Here is a 26,995-nt window from a genome sequence, read left to right on the forward strand (position 1 = left end):
CGCGGACTATACCTGGGACAGAACTATTATAGGTAGACAATTTGAGGTTGATTAATTATACGATTTTGCGAAACTATATTACTCAATACATACCGACATCAGCACTCGTACAAGCTTACTAAATATTTTTACATTATATAAGTGTGTAGGACAGTCAGATTTATATAATTTTGAATTTGTTATTCAAAATAGTGCAATTATGAATGTATATAACTATGATATGTTGTTTTATGCTCTAGATTTTCTATGGTTTATTTTTTTATAGTTTAAGAGACTTGCACAATATGTATATAATATATTATCTTTTGTGGTTGCTAGTTAATTTAGGTATAACATATAATGTAACAGATATTGTTCTTGATTATATTAAAATAAATGCTATATTAAGAAGTTTTTGTATTTTTTGGAGTTCCCTTGTAAAATAAGTCGAATATATAAAAGAAATGGGTGTTATGTTACGAATCTAATATTCCTTGCCAATTTTACCAACACAAATAAAACCTAACATTTTGAAGTGTAAGATTCAGTTATCAATAAGCTCTTCTATTGAATGATATTCAAAGAAAACAATTTTGGGTATCAACTACTTAAAAAAAAACTATATATGATTACTCTATTAAATTAATTGCACATTTCTTAATGATTTTTTTCTGAATTAAAAACTACCGCATATTCAAGTTTCTTTTATGATAGATTAAGCCTTTTACTTACAAGATATTGTGTAATTGGGAACAAGACTGAAAATTCTCATATAGTTATACACTACACATACATAGGCTTGTGCGTTTGATTGGAACAGATGAAAACCAACGCATTGCTATGAGTTTAGATGTTTTATTTAAAATATAGTAACTTACATACGAAACAAAAAATGTTATTACTTATTATAATCGGTTACTTTACTCTGATTATATTTTATTATGAAGAACCAGAATAAGCGCCATCTTTTATTGAGTAGACGAAACTCGTATATTTCTAATAGGCCATAAGTGTAAAAATTAAACACATGTTCAATGAAATGAAAATCATTAAATAACTCTACTAACAACAACTTTCTGTTCTAACAACTATAAAATAGAATTAGAATCAGATAGAAAGTAATAGCTGTTAAATGGGGTCTGCCGCCCATTTTGCCGATCCCTAAAAACATGTGTACTAACTGCAAAAAAACTAAATTCTAGCGCCTTATATCTTTGTAGGTGGTAGATAGATAGACCATTTGTGGTTCGACTCCGGCGGCACCACCGCCACACTTATTTCTACCTAATAACAGCAGTGTTAGGCGCTGCTGTGTTCCGGTTTGAAGGTTGTGGTAAGGGACACAGACTTCCGAGGCGTTCCGGCTTAGTCCTCAGGGGTAACGGCGCATCTGTGGCCGACCTCAGGTAGGAATATCTAATCTTATCTGGAGTCGATTACAGATGTCCATGGGCGGCAGTAGCCACTTACCATCAGGTGGACTGTATACTCGTCTGCTACTCCTATATTATAAAAAAAAAACTTCACTACGACCTTTATACCAAATATAATAGAGTACTCTGTCAACTCTGTGACCCTTTAAACCAAAACAGAGCAGTTATAACACCTTTTAAAATTTAGAAATTAGACATGGTGCTCTAATTTTGTACCAGCCTTCCTTTACATAAAAGATGGTCATAAAATGTATATTTCTAGATTCTAACTGACACCAATCTAGCCTACCATCTCATTGGCTAAGAACTTTTTGCAGAATTTGAGTCCAATATAGATCAATCCACTATTATCATTACGAATTTACGAATCTGTTTAATTCGTCATCAGTGTCATCACTGTACGTACTTAAATTAATATTCAAACAATGAATTAATTAAAGTTCTGAAGCTTTAAAACCAGTTATTCTTAGTATTAAATATCTACTTAATATCCATTCAAATTAATAGCTGGGAAAATAGCTGAAATATATACATAAAAAGATTGCAAAATTGCAAATATAAAAAATGCATCAAATGAAACGTCTCAGAAACGTCAAATCGGAGACTTGTTTTGCCAACTAGACAGAGTCTTGTCAAGTGAAAAATAATGCGATTTATTTACTGTTTACATCCCATCCACCATAATATTTTGGTACCTAGTACTTGCCTGTGATATGTGACCGCCTTTTAGTATACAAATAAAATGTCGTGGCTTAATTTGAACCAGAGTTTAAGCAGCCTGAAAGGGCAAATTACAAATTTCGCTTCCGAAGTGTTATCTGAAGGTGTTGCTGAAGATAGTAGCGAAGATTCTTCTAGAAACGATACTGCTGTAAAGGATCTGCAGGAGAAATGCCATAGCCAAGAGCTTGAGGTGAGTTTACGGAGAAAAATAACTATATATAATACGGTATCATTTGACAAGTGTTTTGAAGGTTATGTTTGTTTGATTAATATCTTCACTGTAGACGAATTTAATTTACTTCATTCGCGTTTACATTCTCTTTCTTTGCAATGTTCGTCTTATTTTTACCGATGATAAGTTTGCACCTATAAGTACAGGCAAATGTATATCAATTAGTAATGCCATCTGTATTATTATGTGCCATCTGTGTTATCATTACTTAGTACTTTTGTTGGTTACTCCCTGAAATTTATCTTCATAATACAGAAAATATCTAATTAATGAATTTTATCTTGAATTTTTCAGTTCCATATCATACATTAAAGTACCTAACAATTATTTATTTGTGGCTGCTTGACAAAAATCTCTGCCTGTATCACATTATCAAAATAAACTTACTCTTTTTAATTTTTTCGGAAAAAGTATAGAAATTGCAGTAATTACAACACAATACATTCAGTCATTGTTTGATATTTAGGTATTTCTAGTATTTTGTATGCCTCCATTATAATTGGCATTTAATTAAATTACCTTACATAATTTTACTAATCAAATAGTTACAAAGAATGAAAGTAAAAGCTTGTACAAAATTACATAAATGATTGCACCATTTTCCACATATTTTACAATGTTTGCATCCAAAACATCTGATCATTATGATAAACACAAATTATGTCACATGTTATTATGTATTGGTAAATCAAATATGATTCAAAATAAATTACAGTTAAAGACTTATTAATGTATTGTCAGCAATACTATGTGCGGGTGGTTCTACTAACCATTAAGTGGACTGCTGCTGCATGCTGCAAAATATAATATTGTTCTGTAGTTTTATTATTATCTGTGGTACAACCATAGATTAGTAAAGATACTTCGCCGCCTTGAAATTGAAAGAAGCCACAAACGGCTTATTAGTAAGTCCTTTTTTTGAATTCTTGCCAAATAAAAACATTTTTAGAGATAATTTACGAATAAATAACTAATACTGCATAATTTACATAATAAATAAATAATTATTTCAAGTATTTTAGGGGCATTTTAGCATGGAGAAGTGGCAAAACATTTTTATGCAACTATTTCAATTCTCAAAACTGGGTACATTTTCTGATACTAAATAGGTGTTACTTTGAAAAGCTGTGTTATAAAGTTAGGATATAAACTACTTTACAATAATCTACTACAAACAAGTGTGATGGTATGACTGCTTTGTAACAATCAGCTTCTTACATGTATGTTGGTAATTTTAAAGAAATTATGATGTTAAGACTATGAGATAAACTGTTGGCAGGTCAGCTTATCCTAATAGTATCCCATTTAGTAGTGAAACATTTGTTGGTATAGTTCACGCCAACCTACTAGTCTACTCTGAAGTTGTTGCAAGCAAGTGTAGTCATACAATTTGCAATGACAACATGACTCATTTCTATATTCAGAGCGGACTAGCAGTTTTACAGCGGACTATAGTAGTATGTATGCTGCTGTATATTTCATTTTGGCAATGCACATATCCTATGTGGCTAGAAGAGTGGTGTGTATGTGCACATCATGGATAAGTATAGATATCTCACTGCCTTGTAATTGAAGGAAGCCATTAAATGGCTTAAGCGGCTGACAGCCCTGTCAGCCATTTAATGGCTGTCATGGTGTAATTTACGCGGAACAGTGCAGATATGCGCAGTTAAGACACGAAATTGAAGAAAAAGTGCGGAGAGATATCGTTTCATTCGTAAATGATCTATAAACTACATTTTTAAATATTTTACCAACACGAAAATAAATGACAGTGACAATTTCAATTGTTAAAACTGGTTACATATTCTTGTTAGGAGCGAGTAATCTTTACTAATCTATGGTGCACATTAAAATAAAATTATTGCCAAACAGTATATTATTTTTGCTCTTAACTCTCCATAGATAATGATTGAGTTCAGACCAATAATCATCTTTTATAGCCCATTTCATAGATTAGAACCGGCAGTCAGTACCATACTAAAATACACTAAAGTCAAAATATTGTTTTTTATCTCCTGTTTTGCTGCAATCTGCTTTTCTATTCATTAGCTAGTGGTCAAGTGGTTTCATTTATACATATGGTATGGTATAAGCCCAGTGGTATACCCATCATTGATTATTGATGAACATTGATGAAAAAATTGATGTTATCTTTATGTTTGACATTGATGTCAACATCAATGTTTTTCTAACATCGAGAGTCCCTATGCCTCATCAATCGAGCATCCATCCATCTCTCTGTAATTTTTGCAATTTTTTTCTTAATACTTAATTTAATTTTAATTTAATTTCATATTCTTGCGCTATAGCTTAATTTTACTTTTTCATCATTATGATTTCCTTTCTTCTATTACTAATGACACTTATTTCAGTCTGCCTTTGTATTGTGAGACATTCATAAATTTTACTATAAACAAATATAACCTTTTACAACATGCAATAAAAATACTATTTACCTTTCAATACACAAGGACGTTTTGACATTTAAGTATTTTGCAAATTGAGGTGTTATTTTTATTGAAATGCAATAAGGAATTATTATTGTACTTTATATAATTTTTAATGCAAGTATATCGGTAGTTTGTTTCCAGATTATGACATTATAAAATTACATTGCTTTTAAAAATAACATTATTTAAAATATATATTAAGTAGTAAGTGTAGTAACATTTATATATTTAATATGTATATAATAAATCCATATATTTCAAGCAATGCATAGGCTTTTGAACTTAAGTCAGCATTGTGTAACTCCCTGCTGTCCATGGGCCTATAGAATCAACTTTAAATGGCATTGAAGTCTGAGGCCAGTAACAGGTGCATTGCAACTATGTATTAACGGCTCGTTTAAGACTTATCTGGAAGACTATTCGCTTTGAAGATATTCATTCGCATTACAATGTACTAATCAACTCGATGTTGGATCAAAAAAGGCTCTACAATTTTTTAAATAGTACGCGCGGCATGCGTTACACACGCTCAATTAATGTGTAAAATGGAATCTAAGTGATGAGTGATTAATGATTTAGCGCGCAATAGCTTGTACTCTAAAGCATGTGCGATACAACGCCATCTGTGACGCAGTAGCAAAATTAATTGTATAGAGCGCCATCTATTGTCCAGTAGCATAAACGAACGATGTAATTTCTCTACAAATTTATTTGCCTCATTTTGATTTAAATTTATAATTTAAGTTTCCTTGTAAAGCATCAGCGTGTGCCGAATTCCAGGCCAAGACGGTGGACACCACAAGCAGTCACGAAATCATTTGTACCCTAAAAATATGTAGATTTACTATGTTAAAATGAAAAACCTCAATAGTTGAATGTAGAGGTGCGCAAAATATATCATTTAAGTGAAAAGAGAGAGATATATCTTTTGAACTCAGTGATATATATCACTCTTTTAGCTCAGTAACTCACTTTAGCTCAGTAGCTCTGTAACGATATAAGCGACGTTTTATATCAGTGTTTCAGAGAATCAAACCAAAATGTTTTGACAACATATTTGATTCTTATAATTAATACAAAACTGGCAAGAAATTATATATGAATTTCACAGCCAACATTGTTTGTATATCCCTGTTTTCATATTATTAGCAAAGAAAAAAGATTTTAATTTAGTGCTTAATACCTAAGCCAGTCAGTCGCTCATTTGACTCATCACTCACTCGCGAGCGAGTATATCACGGTTGACTTGAAGAAGATCTTATATCCGGAATCGTATGGACCTATGAACTCAATCATGTGACGGGGATATTAAGATATAATCAAAATCGTCGGAGTTGATGAGTGATTAGCTCTTTGGTGAAGATATATATCTTTTATATCACTCACTCACTCGCGAGTACGGTACAGAAGAGTACGGTAATTAACATTGTAACATGAGAATTTTATATATAAGATCAAAAAATTTTAATTTCCAATGTTACTTGCGTACTAAGACTAAAAATGGAAGACTACGCATCGGCGGATTATTGAAATGAATCAAAAGTTTGTTTTGGAAGAAAACATAAGAAATATCGCATTTTGATGGTGTCTTCGAGCGTCATGATTGAATTTGTAAATGATACTACACTTATCGTTTTTTATGGCTGTTGCATTAAATTTACCGAATCAACGACTTACGACAGTGTTTTTTTTTCAGTACAATAAATATCATATAGTAAGCTTTAAACAATAAAACAGCAGTGATCGCCTGAAACGCGGCCTCTCGATCGAGGGTTCGAGGTTCAAATCCCAGGCAATTTTTTCAATGATCAAGGATTTCCAAAATTGCGCAAAGTCCGTATTATAAATTAATGATCACTTGCTTAAACGATAAAGAAAAACATCGTGAGAAAACCTGCATACTTGAGATATTTATAAAAAAAAATCTCAAAGGTATGTGAAGCCTACCAATACGCACTTGGCCAGCGCGGTGGACTATGGCCTGATCCTTCTCATTCCGAGAGGAGACCCGTGTCCAGCAGTGGGACAGTAATGGGTTGATGATGAAGTTTTAAACACATCATACAAATGTGTATGAAATGTAATAGAATAACTACGCAAATGTATAGATATAGTATATTTTTTTTATTTAAGTGTGCGTATTCAAAATATGATATGACTTTCTTTTTTACCATGACGAAAATGAAAGACATCATGGAAGTTCATTCTGTACGTAAGTCATTCTGACAAACGTATAGATAAGTATTAACAATACTTAGTTATATGAAACAAAAATAGATGGCGTTGGGGTGATGACGAATGATACGTAAACAACGTATAATAAAATTAAAATAACTATATAAAAATATATTTTATTGTTCTTATTTGTACTTTTTTACATTAAAGGAGTAGCAGACGAGCATGCAGTCCACCTGATGGTAAGTGGCTACTGCCCATGGATATCTGTAATCAACCCCAGATAGGATTAGATATTTCTACCTGATGTCGGCCACAGATGCGCCGCTACGCCTGAGGACTAAGCTGGAACGCCTCGGAAAAGTCTGTCTCCCTTACCACACCCTTCAAACCGGAACACAGCAGCGCCTAACACTGCTGTTATTAGGCAGAAATAGGTGTGGCGGTGGTGCCGCCGGAGTCGAACCACAAAGGGTTATACCACCTCGATGATGGCGAATGATACGTAAACAACGTATAATAAAATTAAAATAACTATATATTTTATATTTTATAGTTCTAATTTGTATTTATTATAATAGCAATTATACTGTAAACGGATTGTAAAAATTTCAACCGTATGTCATTCTGACAAACCAGGTTTTACCCCAGTACCCACGCCCAGCAGTGGGACAGTAACTATGAAAAAGTCCACTTAAGTCCACATAGTGTAGGGTTCAGCTAAGCCGACTATCAACTGATAGTGTGAGCAAATAGAGATAGCCTATCTGCTCTATCTCCCCCCAACGTAACGGTTAAGTTAGAACCGAGTTTGAATTGCAGGGTTATGGTTTTATAGAAGTGGCTAGTGGCTAGTGTAAAGAATATGATGTCATTTCTGTAGGAACAAAAGTCTTGATATGCAGAGTAAAGAAGCATTTTTTTGAAGTGGTAGGTACAAATTTTCGTATTTTGTCTAAGAAAGCCCGTCACCAATAAGTCGAATTTTAACATTAAAACAGTGATGATGTATTTCACTAGTAGGTAGTCCATAGGAATCTGTAATCAATAAATGCGTTGCTAGCTCTGGGGACTAAGTTACCATACATTGCCTTCTTATAAATATGTTTCCCATACCGAAACTAACCAGAACACAGCGCTCCACACTGTATGTTCTTACGTCCTTACTCGCTATATTAATGAAATTTAAACAAATTAAGTTAAATTAAATTTCAAATTCAAATTATCTTCAAAACTAATTCATTTAAGTAATATTAAATTTGTATTTGAAAGAAAGAAAGAAAATACTTTATTCAGGAATATTGCAACACACAGTGCAATTGCAAATAGACATAATAAATAAACAAACTGCACAGTTATAAAACTAGTTAATATTTATATCTGTAATGCCACTCTTTCTAGAATGGTATTTAAGATCACATTATTGTCATTATTGTTTTTAGGGAAATACATATGTCGAATCACAAATCTTTTATATTATAAATAATTAAATAGTGTTGCACTATAAACTTTCGGTCATTGTCCCAAACACGACTACCATCATTATAATATCGTAGTTTGCAAAAAGAAATATCGGAAATTGTGAATGCATAAAAAATCGATATTGTTCCCAAAAAATAAACAAAGTCAGTGAGACAAAGTGCGTTGACCGTTAAAAAATTGTCTATTCCAACAGAATCTACGTTTCAAATCATTCGCCCCGAATTTGATGCAAATTGTGAATAAATGTGATGTTTATGGTAAAAAGTTTTGGCGCCATTTTTTGCCCTGACAGCGCTACCGTAGGTAATAAATTTACAAGATGGCCGCAATCAATCAGAGACAACTGTTCTTTTTTTCGACGCAAAAGTCCGATTGGGCATTTTTTTTGTTTTGTTGCATCTACGCTGCATCTAATTAAAATAATTTGAAACTATGTATTATATAGAAAATAAAAAGGTAGCTTATGATTATCGTTACTATGGGTGCTAGGGATAAATTAAACAAAGGTTTGGTTGAATATGAGCGCGAGGGACATTATCAAAAAAGCCGCTGAAAATGTTTGACCATAGATTAGTAAAGGTACTTCGCCGCCTTGAAATTGAATGAAGCCACCATAGATTAGTAAAGATACTTCGCCGCCTTGAAATTGAATGAAGCCACCATAGATTAGTAAAGATACTTCGCCGCCTTGAAATTGAATGAAGCCACAAACGGCTTATTAGTAAGTTCTTTTTTTGAATTCTTGACAAATAAAAACATTTTTAGAGAAAATTTACGAATAAATAACTAATACTGCGTAATTTACATAATAAATAAATAATTATTTCAAATATTTTAGGGACATTTTAGCACGGAGACGTGGCAAAACTTTTTACGCGACTATTTCAATTCTCAAAACTGGGTACATTTTCTTGTTAGGAGTGAGTAATTTTTACTAATCTATGTGTTTGACAGAACTATTTGACAGATATGACACAGAATACTAGCTGACCCGGCAAACGTTGTTTTGCCATATAAATAAAAAATATTAAGGGTGAAACAATTTATCACTGAGGGGTATGAAAAATAGATAGTAGCCGATTCGCAGACCTATTGAATATGCATATAAAATTTGGTGAAAATCGGTAAAGCCGTTTCGGAGGAGTACGGTTACTAACATTGTGACACGAGAATTTTGTATATAAGATACCTTCGGGCGCACTCTTATATATTAAAGAAAACAGAACTACAAAATAAAAACCTACACACTCACGCGCACATACACACACGCTTGCTGTGCTAACTAAATAAGCCATCATATGAATAAAATACATAAATCAATAATTAAATTATATAGTGCGTCACCAACAGTCGTTATTATTAAATTTGTACTGATATTACGTAAGGAAACTATTATTTTCTTCTATATGAAGGTAATAGGCTTAGATATTTAAATCTGCGTTGAATCCTGGAGATATAGACATAGACGAAATAATTATGCAGTTTTTTTATTATATATTAATAATAATTGGCTACTGCCGCCTATGGGCATCTGTAATCAACCCTACTTTAATTTTTTTTATAATATAAAATTAGCAGACGAGCATGCTGTCCACCTGATGGTAAGTGGCTACTGCCGCCCATGAACATCTGTAATCAACCCCAGATAGGATTAGATATTCCCACCTGAGGTCGGCCACAGATGCGCCGCTACCCCTGAGGACTAAGCTGGAACGCCTCGGAAAAGTATGTCTCCCTTACCACACCCTTCAAACCGGAACACAGCAGCGCCTAACACTGGTGTTATTAGGTAGAAATCGGTGTGGCGGTGGTGCCGCCGGAGTCCAACCACAAAGGATTCTACCACCTTCAAAATTTGAATTTCATAATTTGAATTTGAGACACCTACCTGAAGTCGGCCTCAGGTGCGTCGCCGTGAGGACTATGTTGGAACGACTAACTGTACCGTTCAAATCCTAAGGGATGAACCGCGATTAAAAGAATCATTTATACTACTTTTACTTACTTACTGTTATATACTGTTCAACCCCTCCTCTTTACACACACAAAAAAGAAAACCTGCCTATATTGCTTCAGCTAAGGATCTTCCTAAAATCTACGAATCATTTTCGAAATCAGACATACATAATCTACCATCATCATCGTCATTACATTAGGACTATATTTGGAATAGACGTCATCCGTTCCAAAAAAAAAAAAATGGATTTTCAAATCGCCTGTTATGTCAACTGCGAACTGGCCACCTGAAAAATGACATGTCATCGCTAACCTGAAAAAAATTGACCAATCGGAGGCGAGCGTTTTGAAATTCAAATATGGAATTGAAATGCGCTGCCAATAGGTCAAAGTGGAATGTATTCGAATTGTAATCGTTGTTTTCGTGGACAATGTGTTGACTGAAAACACTTGTTGGAATATTACTCTTTTTTTTTATAAGATTGAAGTGGCAAATAAACTTGCAGTCCACCTGTCATTGCTGCTCATAGACACACGTCTATAGGCGGCAATAACACGTGAACAGTACCCTTACCATGAGCTTTTAGGTATTGACAAATATGACTGTTTTGGAATTTGTTTACGTATTTTCCCATGCAATCTCCAATCAGCGCCCCTAGCGGATTAGATCAGAACTTGGAAATTGTATGAGCCAATACGTAAACAAATACCAAAACAGTCATATTTGTCAAAACGTAAAAACTCATGGTAAGGGTGCAGGTTGTATAAGAACTATAGTCCGCACCAAACTGCTAGTCCGCTCTGAAATTGTTGCAAGTAGGTGTAGTCATACAATTTACTATGGCGATTCATTTCTATATTCAGAGCGGACTAGCAGTTTTACGCGGACTATGCAAGCCTTAACTAAATAACCGATCATGAATATGTCCAGACATCCTGCAAGTATGTTGCAGTATACCTATTTGATATTCACTTTGTCACGCATTACATTCAAGAATTGCGACTTCCGTCTCGACGTCAGACAGTTGCTAAGGAAAATGTCAGCTGAATTTACAAGTTTACAGGACAACAGTGAGAAAAGTGGAAGATTTGTGAAATGTACTTTTTTTTTAATATAGTAGCAGACGAGCATGCGATCCAATAAGGGTTTTCTACCACCTTCAAAGATTAATCTAGTGATGTCTAAAGTTAGGACTTATAGTTTAAAGGTGGTAGAACTCTACGCGGTTTGACTCCGGCACCACCGCTACACCTATTTCTGCCTAATAACAGCAGTGTTAAGTACTGCTGTGTTCTGGTTTGAAGGGCGTAGTAAGGAAGACATACTTATCCGAGGCGTTCCAGCTTAGTCTTCAGGGGTGGTGGCGCATCTGTGGCCGACCTGAGGCAGGAATTTTATAGTATAGGGTTGGTTGCAGTTGTCCGTGGGCAGCAAGTAGCCACTTACCATCAGGTGGACTGCAATCATTTGTCCTTCCCGTCAAACCATACCTTTCTGCCAGATATGGATTTATTTGTATGATTTACTGAAGTTTTAAATTTATTTAAAGTTCTATTTTGTTTCAGATTGCGTCATTAAAGAAGTTAAATGAAGAATTGCAGGCTTCATTGCAATCTGAGGTAAGTCTCTATTTTTATATAGTAGAAGAAGCGATCTTTTTTTTTTTGTGGTATTTTTATGATTATCTCTTGCCACCAAAGAGGGCGTGAGCCTCTTTAAAGTAGAATACGGCAGCGCTTAAGACTGATTTACGGCAAGTTTTAAGGCAAGACTACTTTTTTATAATATGGGAGTAGCAGACGAGCATGCCGTCTACCTGATGTAAGTGACTACTGCCGCCCATTGACATCTCTAATTAACCCCAGATAGGATTATATATTTCACTTGAGGTCGGCCACAGACGCGCCGCTACCCCTGAGGACGAAGCTGGAACGCCTCGGGAAAGCATGTCTCCATTACCACACCCTTCAAACCAGAACACAACAGCGCTCAACACTGCTGTTATGAGGCAGAAATAGGTGTGGCGGTGGTGCCGCCGGAGTCGAACCAAAGGGTTCTACCACCTTCAAACTATCAATTGTTTCTGAACTTTTCCCTAAACAAGACACAATGCTAATTTAAAGTTATGAATATAGAGTGCGCTTTTAACTTTATTGTTTCTGATTTAAATTCTACCATTATTCTTAATTATAACAAGCTATTTGTTAAATTGCCTAAAATCACAGGAAACACTAAATATTAATATTCTATGTTAATAAGCTCAAAGGTACGGAAGTCGTTAAAAGCTAAGGTCTCGGGTTTGACCCGGGGCAGTGGAATAAGCTTTAATTTGACTTTATGTCGTGATTTACTTTACATTTTAATTGGAATGAATGTATTTGTTTGGGCATTGTTTTTTGAGCGACTTTTTGAAATATGTTTTTGTTTTATAAGATTGACATTTGCTGTTTGCTATTGCTACAAAGCAATGATAGATGGTTTAGAAACTCGACCTCTCGAACGAGGGGTCCGAGGTTCAAATCCTAGGCACTTTTTTTTATATTACAGGAGTAGCAGACGAGCATGCAGTCCACTTGATGGTAAGTGGCTACTGCCGCCCATGGACATATGTAATCAACTGCAGATATGATTAGATATTCCTACCTGAGGTCGGCCACAGATGCGCCGCTGCCCCTGAGGACTAAGCTGGAACGTCTCGGAAAAGTCTCTTACCACACCCTTCAAACCGGAACACAGCAGCGCCTAACACTACTGTTATCAGGTAGAAATAGGTGTGGCGGTGGTGCCGCCGGAGTTGAACCACAAAGGGTTCTACCACCTTCAATACCTACCTAACCTACCTACCTAATTAGTTAATTACCTGATATCAACCTATTATTGTCCCAATGTTGGGCACGGTTCTTCTCTTAGCCTTCTAGGCCATAGTCCACCGTGCTAACCAAGTGCGAATTGGTATACTTAAACGCTCTTGAAAACCTTTTTTTTTAACTCTTAGGAGTGTAGGTTTCCTAATTATATTTTCCATAGCTGTTTAGGCAAGTGACTAATTATTCCTGCTTAGCTTTTACCCGCAGCTTCGCTCCTGGTCAAAAGTTTTTATATGTATATCCCTCGGGAACTGTACATTTTTCGCTATAAAAGGGTTCGGAAAAGAAGATATGGTAGGTACTATGTCCTTTTCCGAACCCTTGACAACGTGTGTCCAAAATGTCAAGACAATCAATAAATAAATAATTATTTGAATGATTCGCCTAGTACGAGTCGAACTCGCACATGAAGGCTTCCGTACCACCAAATGTTCATAGTATTTTAGTTATTTTTATAAAATATCCATATTAAAATATGTTTTATTGGTCTTATTTGTATTTATTATAATAACAGTTATAGTAGTAAACCCATTGCGAGAATTTCAACCGTCTTCCTAGTATGGTTTAACTGTTAGATCGAAAAATTCCGAAAAATACCGATTTGTTGTATGGAGAATCGGAGACCCGTTTTAATATTCAAATTTATTTTATTTTTAGTATTTGGTGTTATAGTTACCACCATTATGCATCCTCTGTAAAAATTTCATGTGTCTATCTATTTCGGTTCCGGAGATATAGCCCTGTGACAGACGGACAGACAGCGAAGTCTTAGTAAGAGGGTTCCTTATACCCTTTAGGTACGGAACCCTAAAAATCAAACGTACCTGGGATTCAAACCTCGAGACCCCGATAAAAAAAATAAGCCGAGTTTCAACCCCTACCCACCCTATCACTTCTTTTTATTATTACTAACTATTATTACCTACTATTCATAATATTAGTTACCTTAGTATTATATGATAGGCAGTAACCCAGTTGCCGTGTGAGTGGTCGATAAAAGTATTGATCTGTTATACCAGGGTGATAGATAGAGCGTATAAAAGCTCCAGATAAGCTCATTTGCGCTTTGTTTCGTGCGCTTTTCGAGTTGGAGTATCTGGTATGTGTTTTTGAGCTATTTTTGATTTGAATTTCATTTGTGGTGTTAACTGTTTGTTTTACTAGCTACCCGACTATATTTCGCTGACGTGTATCTAAAACAAATGCAGGTCTATGATTTCGCTGTTCAATCTCATATTGTTTAATTAATTTTGAGTTTTTTTTTGTAACTTCGGGATAAAGATACATATGCCGATTGCGTCAGACATTTTATGTTTTTTTTTTAAATCCATTAATATAAATAAAATAAATATAGTTAAAAAAACTAAAAAACACTCTTTTATGATAAAATGAACTAAAAAGTAGAAAATAATTTTGAATCTAGGAATCAATTAAGGAACAGTAAATAGTATAATTGTGAAAAAAGCGTGGGGTGCTCCATTTATCAGTTTTCGAAAAGCGCCCCACACTTTTTCCAAAATTATAGATACTATTTATTGTTCCTTAATTGCTTGAAAATTATTTTCTACTTTTTAGTTGATTTTATCATAAAAGCGTGTTTTTTAGTTTTTTAAACTGTATTTATTTTATTAATTCTTAGTATTAGTTGTTATTGCGGCCACCATTATGCATCCCCTGTAAAAAATCACGTGTCTATCTATTACGGTTTAAAAGATAAGAGCCCTGTGACACACGACCAGACAGCGGAGGATTCCGTTTTTACCCTTTGAGTATGGAATCTTAAAAATCATTTTACAAGAGGGCATTATAGATATGTTTCAGAAAATTTAAGTTATAGGGAAATAACATTATTATTCAAAACTAAAAACCACGCTATAACAGTTATTAAAACTAAAAAGTATTAATTGTTGCAATCTAGTAACTTTGCGATTAACTTTCTCTGAGGCGCTCGAACAATATAGCCTCAAAAATCGTTAATCCTGAGGATGTCGATAAGGACAATGATACACAATTATTAAAATCGTGTATTGTCATTGGTTTTTGATAATTCTTCAAATTTTTGAATTAAACTAAACGTTCAAAGTGGATAGAAATCGTGTTCAAAGAATCCGTTACTTAGTTACATACATACATACATACATACATATATACAACCAAAGCTAATAAAATCGTGTTAAAAAAGAGAGCTATTATTATTGTTATTTGAATTTTATACTTTGGGAGTCTGAATTTCAATTTAGTATTTATTTTTTGTATTGTCATCCAAATCTGAGATAGTCAGTCGGATCGGGAAGGTAATGTTAAATTTATTACACAATTTCACCCGAACAATACCCAGGGCGGGTTAAAAAACTTTGTAATAAACTTATGTAAAACAGTTTTTACATACAAGTTTCTTGTATTCTTTGAGTTAAACCACTTGATTTGACACCCATTTTATGGATGTGCATCTGTGTAAGAAATAATCGATATGCCATATTATGGCGTCTGCCATATTGGATTTAAGATGACGTCACTAATGTAATGCGTTGTCATCGAAACTCAATGCAAAATTTCAGCTCAGTCACTTGCAGCCTTGCAGGTAACTACTTGAAAATTCAGTTGCAAGATTCGTCTCTCACATACGAATTCACAAAGCAAGTTAAAATAATTTACCAAGTAAGAGTCGAACTCGCACATGGAGGCTTCCGTACCACGAAATGTTCATTATTTTTTAATTATTTTTATTCATTTATTATTTTCAACAATACATAGTTATATGACACTGCAATAGATGGGGTGATGAATGATACGTAAATTTTCAATAATATCTAAGTATTATTTGCCCCAACGCCATCTATTTTTGTGTAACATAATTAGTTATGTCACACAAAAATAGATGGCGTTGGGGTGATGATGAATGATACGCAAACAACGTATAATAAAATTAAACTAACTATATTAAAATATGTTTTATGGTTCTTATTTGTATTTATCATAATACCAGTTATAGTAGTTTAACAGTTATATCGAAAAATACCGAAAAAATCCGGTTTGTTGTATGGAGACCCCCTTTAATAACTAACTTTATTTTATTTTTAGTATTTGTTGTTATAGAGGCCATTGTTATGAATCTTTTGTAAAAATTTCATGTGTCTATTTATTACGGTTCCGGAGATATAGCCCTGTGACAGACGGACAGACAGCGAAGTCTTAGTAATAGGGTTCCGTTTTTACCCTTTGGGTACGGAACCCTAAAAATTATAAAAACTTTGACAGAAAATAAGGTCGCAGTCAATTTAAAACGAAAACTGATTAATATTGAAATAAAATCGATAACGAACAGGACGGGTGTAATGGCTACAGTCACATTAAATAAATTAATTAACATAGTATTTGAACTCCGGACATCACCTCGTTGCATTGATATTCTAACTCCAATATTAACTGCGTTAAATGACGTAGTTAACGTTAAATAAACTTAACCGAACCCAAACTTTAAAGAAAACAACCTATTTTTATTTCATTAGTTTTTCTTTTGTAATATAAGAGCAGGCGAGCTTGTTTTTTTTTCTCTTTTTTATAATATAGGAGACGAGCATGCGTTCATCTGATGGTAAGTGGCTACTGCCGCCCATGGACATCTGTAATCAATCCCAGATAGGATTACATATTCCTACCTGAGGTCGGCCACAGATGCGCCGCTACCCCTGAGGACTAAGCTGGAACGCCTCGAAAAAGCATGCAGTCCACCTGATGGTAAGTGGATACTGCGACTTATGGACATCTATATTCAACACCAGGTAGGACTAGATTCCTACCCGAAGTTGGCCACAGATGCGCCGCTACACATGAGGACTAAGCTGGAATGCCTCGGATAAGTATGTCTCCCTTACCACACCCTTCAAACCAGAACACAGCAGCGCTTAATATGGCTGTTATTAGGCAGAAATAGGTTTACAGAGGGTTCTACCAGCTTAGAGGAATTCCAGCTTAGTTCTTAGTGGTAGCGGTATATAGTCCGCGCCAAACTGCTAGTCCGCTCTGAACATAGAAACGAGTGACGTCAAATAGCAAATTGTAGATATTAGCGGGATGAGGACAGCGCGGGACACTTCCCGGGATCCGACTGCTGCCCGCTCTCGCCCACGGGTACATAGCTGCGTTAGTATGTCCTTACGTTGCTATGGAATATATGCTTGTAGTTGTGCGCAACAACTTCAGAGCGGACTAGCACTTTGGCGCGGACTATAGGTATCTGTAGTCGACTCAGTTAGGAATATCATCTTATCTGGGATTGATTACAGATGTCCATACGCGGCAGCCACTTACCATCAGGTGGACTGCATTCTCTGCTACTCTTTTATCTACACTAATATTATAAAGAGGAAAACTTTGTTTCTTTGTTTGGTTGTAATGAATAGGCTCAACTACTGGACCGATTTTAAAAATTCTTTCACCATTCGAAAGCTACATTATCCACGAGTAACATAGACTATATTTTATATGAAATATATTTGATAAATAGATTTTGAGGCGGTACAACGTTTGCCAGGTCAGCTAGTCATAAATATAATATGAACAATGTAGAAGGTAAGTTAACTTATATTGCTTGAAATTATTTGATACAAATATTTGACTCGTACATACGAGTAAGTTTGCAAAATGAAACATTTCGTGGAGCGAGTGAAATAGGTAACACGTAGGAATCTTTCATTTGTAGTGAAGACAGTTTGAACAGTAGGTAAGTATGTACACAGTGTCACTGTGTGCGTGCACATAATAAAATGTGCGTGTGTGTGTGCTGTGTGCACACAATATGCACACAAGTGTATGCGCATGGATATTAAAAGTAGGTAGTACTTACACGTACGGTGAACTATGTTGCGTTTTTTTTATATTTTTGGGTTCCGTTCCCAAAGGGTAAAACGGAACCTTATACTTAGTCTCCGCTATCTGTATAAGGCTCTATATCTGGAACCATTGAATAGATAGACACTCGAAATATAATATTTAATAGAAGGAAACCTCCGTTTTAATACTTAATACTAGACAAATACTAAAAATAAAAAAGTTAAAAGGCAAAAACGGCTGTTAAAAGGGTTATATTTTTGCCCTTAAAAAAAAGAAAAACCAGTTGAGGTTTTGACCTTCTCATTTTCTTATTAATTCTGCCCTGATTATCTTTCTTGCCTTAGAAAACTTTAACATTAAGGGGGGCCCTAATACTGAAGTGACAAAAAGATATATCAAATCTAAAAAGGATTCGATTAATGTGAGGTCCTCGCATAAAACTTCTCTAATTCTTTCAAATAATTGGCCAAGTGCAAGTCGAACTCACTTACCGAGGGTTCCGTACCACCAACATTTTCATATTTTATTTTTATTTTTAGTTTTTGATATTATTATAACATCTACACAAATAAATACATTGTGTAAATTTGAACTGTCTGCCTTTTACGGTTCAATAGATAAACCGAAAAACGTCGAGAAATAGCGGTTTCTTGTATGGCGACCCCCATTTATTTTTAACTTTTTTTTATTTTTAGTGTTTGATGTTATAGCGGCTACCTTTATACATCCTCTGTCAATCAATATTTCACGTGTCTATCTATTAATGTTCCATTGAAAGAGCCCTGTAACAGACGAAAAGACGGACCGAGCGAAGTCTTAGTAATAGGATTCCGTTTTTACCCTTTGGATACGGAACCCTAAAAAAGTTATGAAAGTGCCAACAAAAAAACAAACGACTACCAGCTCACACTGGGCCTGTGCGCGTGATTAAACCATTCTATCTAAGAGGAGACCAGAGCCCAGCAGTGGGACTATTAAGAACAAGGCATGACGCGGTCGACTAGTTTTTTTGTAATATAGGAGTAGCAGACGAACATGCAGTCCACCTGATGGTAAGTGGCTGCTGGCGCCCATGGACATCAGTAATCAACCCCAGATAGGAATAATCCTATCTGGGGTTGATTACGGATGTACGGACGGATAGGAATAATTCCTATCTGAGGTCGGCCACAGATGCGCCGCTACCCCTGAGGATTAAGCTGGAACGCCTAAGAAAAGTATGTCTCCCTCACCACACCCTTTAAAACAGCACATAGCAGCGCTACACAGCTGTTATGCAGCAGAAATAGATGTGGCGGTGGTACCACCGGAATCGAACCAAACAAGTCGTAACAATTACCTAACCTACAAACGAATCATTTGACATTTAGGCAAGATATCTTAAATTAGGCATTAAAATGTATAAGTACACGTTTTTATAAATATACTAATTAACATCAATACGAATAATGTAAAAGTTAATCGCTTGGGTAATTTTTGAGTTCACGGACGGTGGAAGTAATAGCTTCTACGTAGGCACGTATTTTTTTTAAATATTTATAATTGTTTATTTTTATTTTGTCCTAAATTCCCTGGCACCTTTATGTGCGGCTCAAATAACAACTAGTTTTCATTATATAAACAAAAATCTGACTAAGTAATTAAATCTGGCCTGTGTTACTCTAATAATTTAAAGAATCAAGGTGGTAGAATCCTTTGTGGTTCGACGCTGGCGGCACCACCGCCACACCTATTTCTGCCTAATAACAGCAGTGTTAGGCGCTGCTGTGTTCCGTTTTGAAGGGTGTGTAAGGGAGACAGACTTTTCCGAGGCGTTCCAGCTTAGGCCTCAGGGGTAGCGGCGCGTCTGTGGCCTACCTCAGGTAGGAATATCTAATCCTATCTGGGGTTGATTACAGATGTCCATGGGGGGCAGTAGCCACTTACCATCAGGCGGACTGCATGCTCGTCTGCTACTCCTATATTATAAAAAGAAATTAATGACACCACTAGAGGTGCGCAAAATATATCACTAAAGTGAAAAGAGAGAGATATATCTTTTGAGCTCAGTGATATATATCACTCTTATAGCTCAGTAACTCACTTTAGCTCAGTAGCTCTGTAAAGATATAAGCGACATTTTATATCAGTATATCAGAGAATCAGATCAAAATGTTTTGACAACATTTTTGATTCCTATAATTAATACAAAACTGGCAAGAAATTATATATGAATTTCACAGCCAACACTATTCGTATATCCCTGTTTTCATATTCTTAGCAAAGAAAAAAGATTTTAATTTAGTGTTTAATACGTAATGCATTTGACTCAAATCAGACTCTCTCAGTCAGTCGCTCATTTGACTCATAACTCACTCGCGAGCGAGTATAAAACTGTTGAGTTGAAGAAAATCTTATATCCGGAATCGTATGGACCTATGAACTGAACCATGTGACGCGGATATAAAGATATAATTCAAAATTGTCGGAGTTGATGAGTGATTCGCGAGTCACTCGCGAGCTACTCAATTCTAGACACCACATATGTTAGAATTCGTCAAGTCGTTTGGGCTGTAGGGCATTCCAAAGGATGAGACATACTTACATATTCTCGAAGAACATTACCCTCCGCAGTTGAGTACAAAAACAGTAGAAATCAACCCCAAATAGAACAGAGGTCCTGTCTATGATGGTACTAAATTGAAATGTGATGAAACCAATAAAGATCGGCCTCTTCAGGTACCGCCGCCAAATTTATTTGTAGCGTGGAAATACTCGTGTTTATGTGAAAGGGTGACGCTGCCTTACACATGAGGTAACCATCTTAATCACCTTTTGATTCGAGTCCGGAGACACCATCGCCATACCCTTTTCTACGTAATAACAGCAGTGTTCAGCGCTGCTGTTTCGGTTCGAATGTGTGGTAAAGGAGGCTTACTTATCCGAGGCGTGCCAACGTAGTCCTTAGGAGTTGCAATGTGTCTGTGACCTGCTTTAAGTAGAACCCTTTGTTCTTTATGAAGTTAATTACAGATGTGATTTACATGGCGGTAGTGACCACTTATCATCAGATGAACCGCATGTCCGTTTGATACTTAAATTTTCTATACTAATATTATAAAGAGGAAAACTTTGTTTGTTTGTTTGGTTGTAATGAATAGGCTCAAAAACTACTGGACCGATTTTAAAAATTCTTTCACCATTCGAAAGCTACATAACCACGAGTAACATAGGCTATATTTTATATAATATATATTTGGTAAAAAGATTTTGAGCCGGTACAAAGTTCGCCGGGTCAGCTAGTATAAAATATATTGGATCGGAACGCTTTATCAGTAGTACGCCTTACTACAAAACAGAATACAATAGTTTATACTACTGTTATAAGACAGAATTCTATGGAAGGTTGGTATTTCTTAATGTATTAGTAGTAGCTGTAAATACCTTCCCAAACAGATCATGTAGTAAGATATGTAAGTTTAATACGTTTAAGTTTATTTATTTTTTACACTTGAAAATGAAAATAATTATCATCGATTTTTCTATTAATAAACAAGTCGAAGGTCTAAACTGACTTATTCGTGTATGTTTTCAAAGTAAACGTGTTTAACATAACAATGTTTAATTTACAAGAAGGAATATTAGAATTAGAATAAGGCACAAATGTCGATAACGATATATTTATACCATACAATGGCCTAATGCATTCTTTACAAATGGCTGCCATAGGAGCTACTGAAATCTTTTTGTTAGAATTCAAATTCGGAACGAATTCAAATTTCGAACTCTGAACCGGCGATCGTATCTCGCATCGCTTCGCGTCGAACGTGTTGCATTTTCATGAAGGTTTTGTTCAACGCACACATACGCACACACATGTGGGCCGGTGTGCGTGTGTCGTGTAGTTCAGTTTGCGCAGGCGCCGCCTCGTAAGTCAGTCACGTTGCGGACGTCGAGCCGCGCGGACGTCCCCAACCGTACGGGATGGGGTCTAACGTTTTTTTCAGTAAGTGACTTCGGTTCGCCGTGGGCTTGTACAAACGAAGTTATCGTATTCTGTTTGCGGGTGGGATATCCGTGCAAACTTTGGTGAGTTTTGTTTGTAGTTTTTTTTTCTGGTTTCGTTTCTTTTTCTGGTGTGTTTGTCTTTGATTAGCGGTCGGTTGCGTAGGTTATGACTGTGTGTCGTTTTCATTTTTTTTTATTTCTCTCTGACCTGACTCATGTAACTCTTCAGTGACATCACAGTTAACAGCGTTGGTTCTTTCTTTAATGATAAACTACAAGTCAATGGATTATTATCTATTTGTACTCATACAAACTCTTGTAGAAATATATAGGAGTACCTAGTGCAATATATGACTCTATGTTCCCCTGATAAGGTTGGATTCGTTTAATTACTCACAGAGAAAATATTTTGTTTGATTTTCCGCGATAAAATTGTGATTCATACTTATACATTTTCAACGGCATATGGTCATAAAAATGTATTTAATATTTGTGTTAAAACCATATTTGTAATCGTTAATATTTTTAATTATTATAGTACGTAACCGACCGATTGCAATATTATGTAAATTGTGTTTTTTTTTAACTTTTACGCGCCAAATTAATTATGAAATATTGCTACTTTCTGTTTGACCTCAAAAAGTAACAAAAAATTACATCCTAACCTACACACGTAGGATATAACCTAACTTATAAACGCTTTCTACACTCACAGCCCCACACTAGGATTCCCTGTGTCGTGGTTGCCATGGACACACACATAGACAAATACACAAACACCCAGACCCAGAAACAGAAATCTAAATTCATCATTTAGATATCTGTCTGGCCGGGGATCGAACCCGGGACCCTTTGCGCGTCAGAGCGGTATGGTGGCCGCTCCGCCACGCGGGTCGTCAAATTACGTACATTATATCGTACGTGTTGTTTAAAACTATTTTCTTAGGCATTTTGAAGGTGTTAGAACCCTTTGTAGTTCGACTCGGGAGGTAACAAAGCAATACCATAAGGGAGATGATGAAGAAGACATACTTAGCCGAGGCGTTCAATCTTAGTCAAGAACGTATTTATGACCGAACTGAAGTAGGATCTGAGGTTGATTACCAAATGTATATATACAATATACATAAGTCTTCCGAATTGACTCAAAAAGGGATTCAATCGAGTAAAATAAAATTTCAATTAACATTTCATATTTTACGGGTTTTCCCTAGTTTGGTTAAAACCAAAGGCTCCTAATTTCCTTATTACGCTGAAAATAAAGGATGATGTTAACACAGTGTTAAACATAGTAGTGTAACATAAGATACATACGTAGGTTAAATTTTGATCATTTTCAGTACTTTCGAAAGACTATTTTACACGCTAGATCGGAAATACCATAATATAAAGAGAGATTATGGGTTTCCTATGCGGTACATGTTTATATGCCATTCAATTCCTCTTTCAATTCGATTTTTATATCCATATGCGTATTATTCAAGTTTGAGACTACCCGTGTAATAAAAAGTAACTGTTGGACTAAAGTGTGTTTAGGATTTAAGTCAGACTTCGATATTATATTCCTTCAGCTTCCTTCAGATATCTGTTATAAGAGTTGAGTAGCATACTTTCAAATTCAAATTTCATTTATTCAAAATTGATTAATATAGAATACTTTTTGAAAGTCAACAAACTACTGTTTGGCTATGGAGAAGAAGCGGCGCAAGAAACTCCTTAAACTATCTTACAGTCCGCCTGACCATATAATCCTCCATTGTCCATTGTATCCACACCCTTCCACCGAAACTGAACTGCTTCACGCTAGAAATGGGTGACGGTACCTTTCTACCCTTCATGATTATGAACATCATTTACATGTCATATTTCAGCAAAACTTCAACAAATTTCATTTCTATCATCAATTTTCAAGATTGAGAAAAACTTTCCCGAAGTTTTTACACAAACATTTGAAAGATATACCAAAAGATAAGAACTGAATGCTATCTATCTATCCTTCACTATTTCTAGTTTCCCAGAGGACCGGTCATTCGGAATGGCAAACAATGATCATCCTCCTTGACCCGCAAACCACCGCAAAAAGTTACACGCAATTCGCACACACCATGAGTTATCCATTCAGAAATGGTCTTAAACAATTAAAGGTAGAACCCTCTGTGGTTCGCCAGCACCGCCACACCTATTTCTGCCTAATAACAGCAGTGTTAAGCGCTGCTGTGTTCCGGTTTGAGCACAGCAGCGCTTAACATTGCTGTTTGCTGTAAGCGAGACATACTTTTTGAGTTATTCCAGCTTAGTTCCCAGGGGTAGCGGCGCATCTGTGGCCGATATCAGGAGGGAATCTAATGTTATCTGGAGTTGATTACTTATAATTAAAAAAGTTGCAATATCCTGATTTTAAGGGCGGGGTAAGACGGATGGACGCTAAAGCGTCGCAGGACAGTACTTAGGTCCTAAGAATCGAAATTATTGATTGATTTCAAGTAGGCGTTTTGACTTCCTATGTGATTTTTTATAAATGTCCATGTCCGGTAGAGACAACATAGGTACATTGAGGTGTTTGCTGCTGAGCCCTAGCAGACTAGATTCGTTTAGTGGTGGGGACTCGCGTTTTGACGATTGCGTCCATGCTGCATCACGTTTTGGCGACTTGCTGCATTTGTTTTGATATTGCAACCGCGTCGGTTACTGCATTAATGCTGTATCGTGATTTTTTTTTTGCAATTAGTTGCTAGGTCGAGCGTTCAAAAGATCGCTCAAATGTATAGTAGGTGCAGCATTAAATCGCTGCAACTGGCATCCGAAAAGCAGTTAAATCCTCGATAGTGGACACTAAGGTCCGGTGGGGCCCTATGTAAAAATATTAACCAAAACTCAAACTTTGAATATTTAAAGATTATACAATGATCATTATACCTAACGGTTTATATAAAGCAAGAACTTAACTTCAAATCAAACAAATAAGGTATTGTAATAAAAAAAGAAAATAGAAAATTATATACACAAATTATTTCGACATAAAATAACAATAGTTTTCAAAATCGTGACACGACACACTATATACATTAGACGGCTCCATAAAATAAACTTTTAATATGTAACGTGATTAGAAATCATGAAACACGTCGCTGATCTACTTTTTACCTGTCTGTGTCTGCCCATGGACATCTGTAATCAACCCTAGATAGTACTAGATTTCCCCCTGAGTTCGACAGATGCGCAGCTTTCCTTGAGGCCTAAAAAGAAATGCCTTGGAAAAGCTTATCTCCCGTACCACATCCTACTAATGACACAGCAGCGCTTAACACTGCTATTTTAGGCAGAAATAGGTGTGGCGGTTGTGCCGTCGCAGTAGAACCACAAAGGGCTCTACCACCTTCAATGTGTATATATGCGCTTTTCCTGACATGCGCGTCTTAACCAATTCTCAACTAAATCTTATAAGCCGTAACAAAAGTTCAAAGCACTCTTAAATTGTATGGCAAAAAGTAAAGATATTTTTTTTCTAGTCTCTTCAAGGTACAGTGCGTACATTTTTTTAATACGAAATCTGTCAAACCTGATATTATTTTTATAAAATATAATTCTACTATTTCACACCATTAAACTCAGCTAAACGTCTAGGTAATTACTCAACTTATTTAACTGACTTTGAATACAAATTAGGTAATAATTGTATAAGTTAAATTGAGAATATATACTTGTTTAAATGGTCAAATTATTAAAGATTATAATTAAACGCTTTAGATTGCGTATCACGTGTCTAATTTATGATTTAAGCTTGGCTGCTTATAGAATAGGGTTCCATTTTTAAATTTGTTTAATTAGTTTTTTTTAATTGTCTGTGGAAATTTAGGCGCGGGTTAATGATACTATGGACGTACCAGTGACTTGTTTGCAATTCTATTCAAGCAAATATTGGTTAAACTTTTTTATTTAAATGAAAATAAAATCCGTAGAAGTTTATAAGAAAACCCGTAATCATATTACGAGATATAACTTATGTATTTATATGAATAAGACGCAAAATAAATATTTACATGGAATATAAAAAAGTTTTAATTAAAATAACAAATAAAAGGAATTTAATTAAAAAAACATCAAATGAATGAAAACCTTGCAGTAAAATATTTTATAGGATCTTTAGATTGACTGTCCATCAATATTTACTCAGCGCGCAAATTCCGCCATGTTTTTTTCCACAGACAATTAAAAGATGTCCCCTTTTTTTTTCTTAAACCGCAGACAATGGAATTGTGACACGCGGCCGCACGCGTATAATATATAATTTTGTTACAAGTACAACTTGAAATACCTACGTGAATGTTCAATGTCAGTGGTAATTCTACAGCTCATAGATTTTTCTATAATTTTCCAGCTATAATATGATGTGTTATTAATATCTGATCGTAAACTTGGCATAGACACAAAATTGTGTCTGTGGATGAACGGATGGATGTTTTTTTTTTTTAAATTTGTTTTACATGTAATATTTGCACGAATGGTTTTCTGTGTTGGTATCGTAGTGTTGTGACGGTTTTTGCAATTTATTTGTCCCAAAGAACTAAGTAGGAAAGCCTTGTATAAGTATGTTTCCCACATCCTTCAATCATAACGCAGCAGCGGCTAACACTGCTGTTTAAAGACAGAAATAAGTGTGACGGGAGTGCCTTCGAATCACGAATATCTTCTTTGAATTTTTGTTTGTATGTGTTTGTTGTATCTCTGTCTAATATTTTATTGACAATACGATATGAATATTGTTCTTTCACCCTAAAATAACAAGCAAATCGGAATAGGCCATATTTCTTTACAATAGCCTCTTTTTCATATTATTAAACCGAGTCACGTTCGTGTAGGTCAGTGTTTCTCAA

At 35.3% G+C, this 26,995-nt stretch overlaps 1 protein-coding gene across 2 annotated transcripts in view; it reads left to right on the forward strand.

The window, feature by feature from the left end:
• Positions 1 to 2,009: 2,009 nt before the first annotated feature.
• The window catches only part of LOC140745784 (uncharacterized), a 75,406-nt gene continuing 50,420 nt past the window's right edge, over positions 2,010 to 26,995 (forward strand). Inside the window, exons 1-2 of one of the 2 annotated variants that reach the window (XM_073077687.1) lie at positions 2,010 to 2,325; positions 12,000 to 12,053. In XM_073077687.1, coding sequence (XP_072933788.1) covers positions 2,155 to 2,325; positions 12,000 to 12,053 — 225 coding nt within the window. In that variant the 5' untranslated portion in view covers positions 2,010 to 2,154. Of the gene's footprint in view, positions 2,326 to 11,999; positions 12,054 to 22,058; positions 22,203 to 26,995 lie in introns of those variants that run through there. The other variant, XM_073077688.1, reaches the window with a different exon arrangement.

Source organism: Epargyreus clarus, unplaced genomic scaffold (genome assembly GCF_041222505.1).
Source record: "Epargyreus clarus isolate Ecla_fem2 unplaced genomic scaffold, WU_Ecla_fem_2.2 ptg000011l, whole genome shotgun sequence".
NCBI classification, from domain to species: Eukaryota; Metazoa; Arthropoda; class Insecta; order Lepidoptera; family Hesperiidae; genus Epargyreus; species Epargyreus clarus.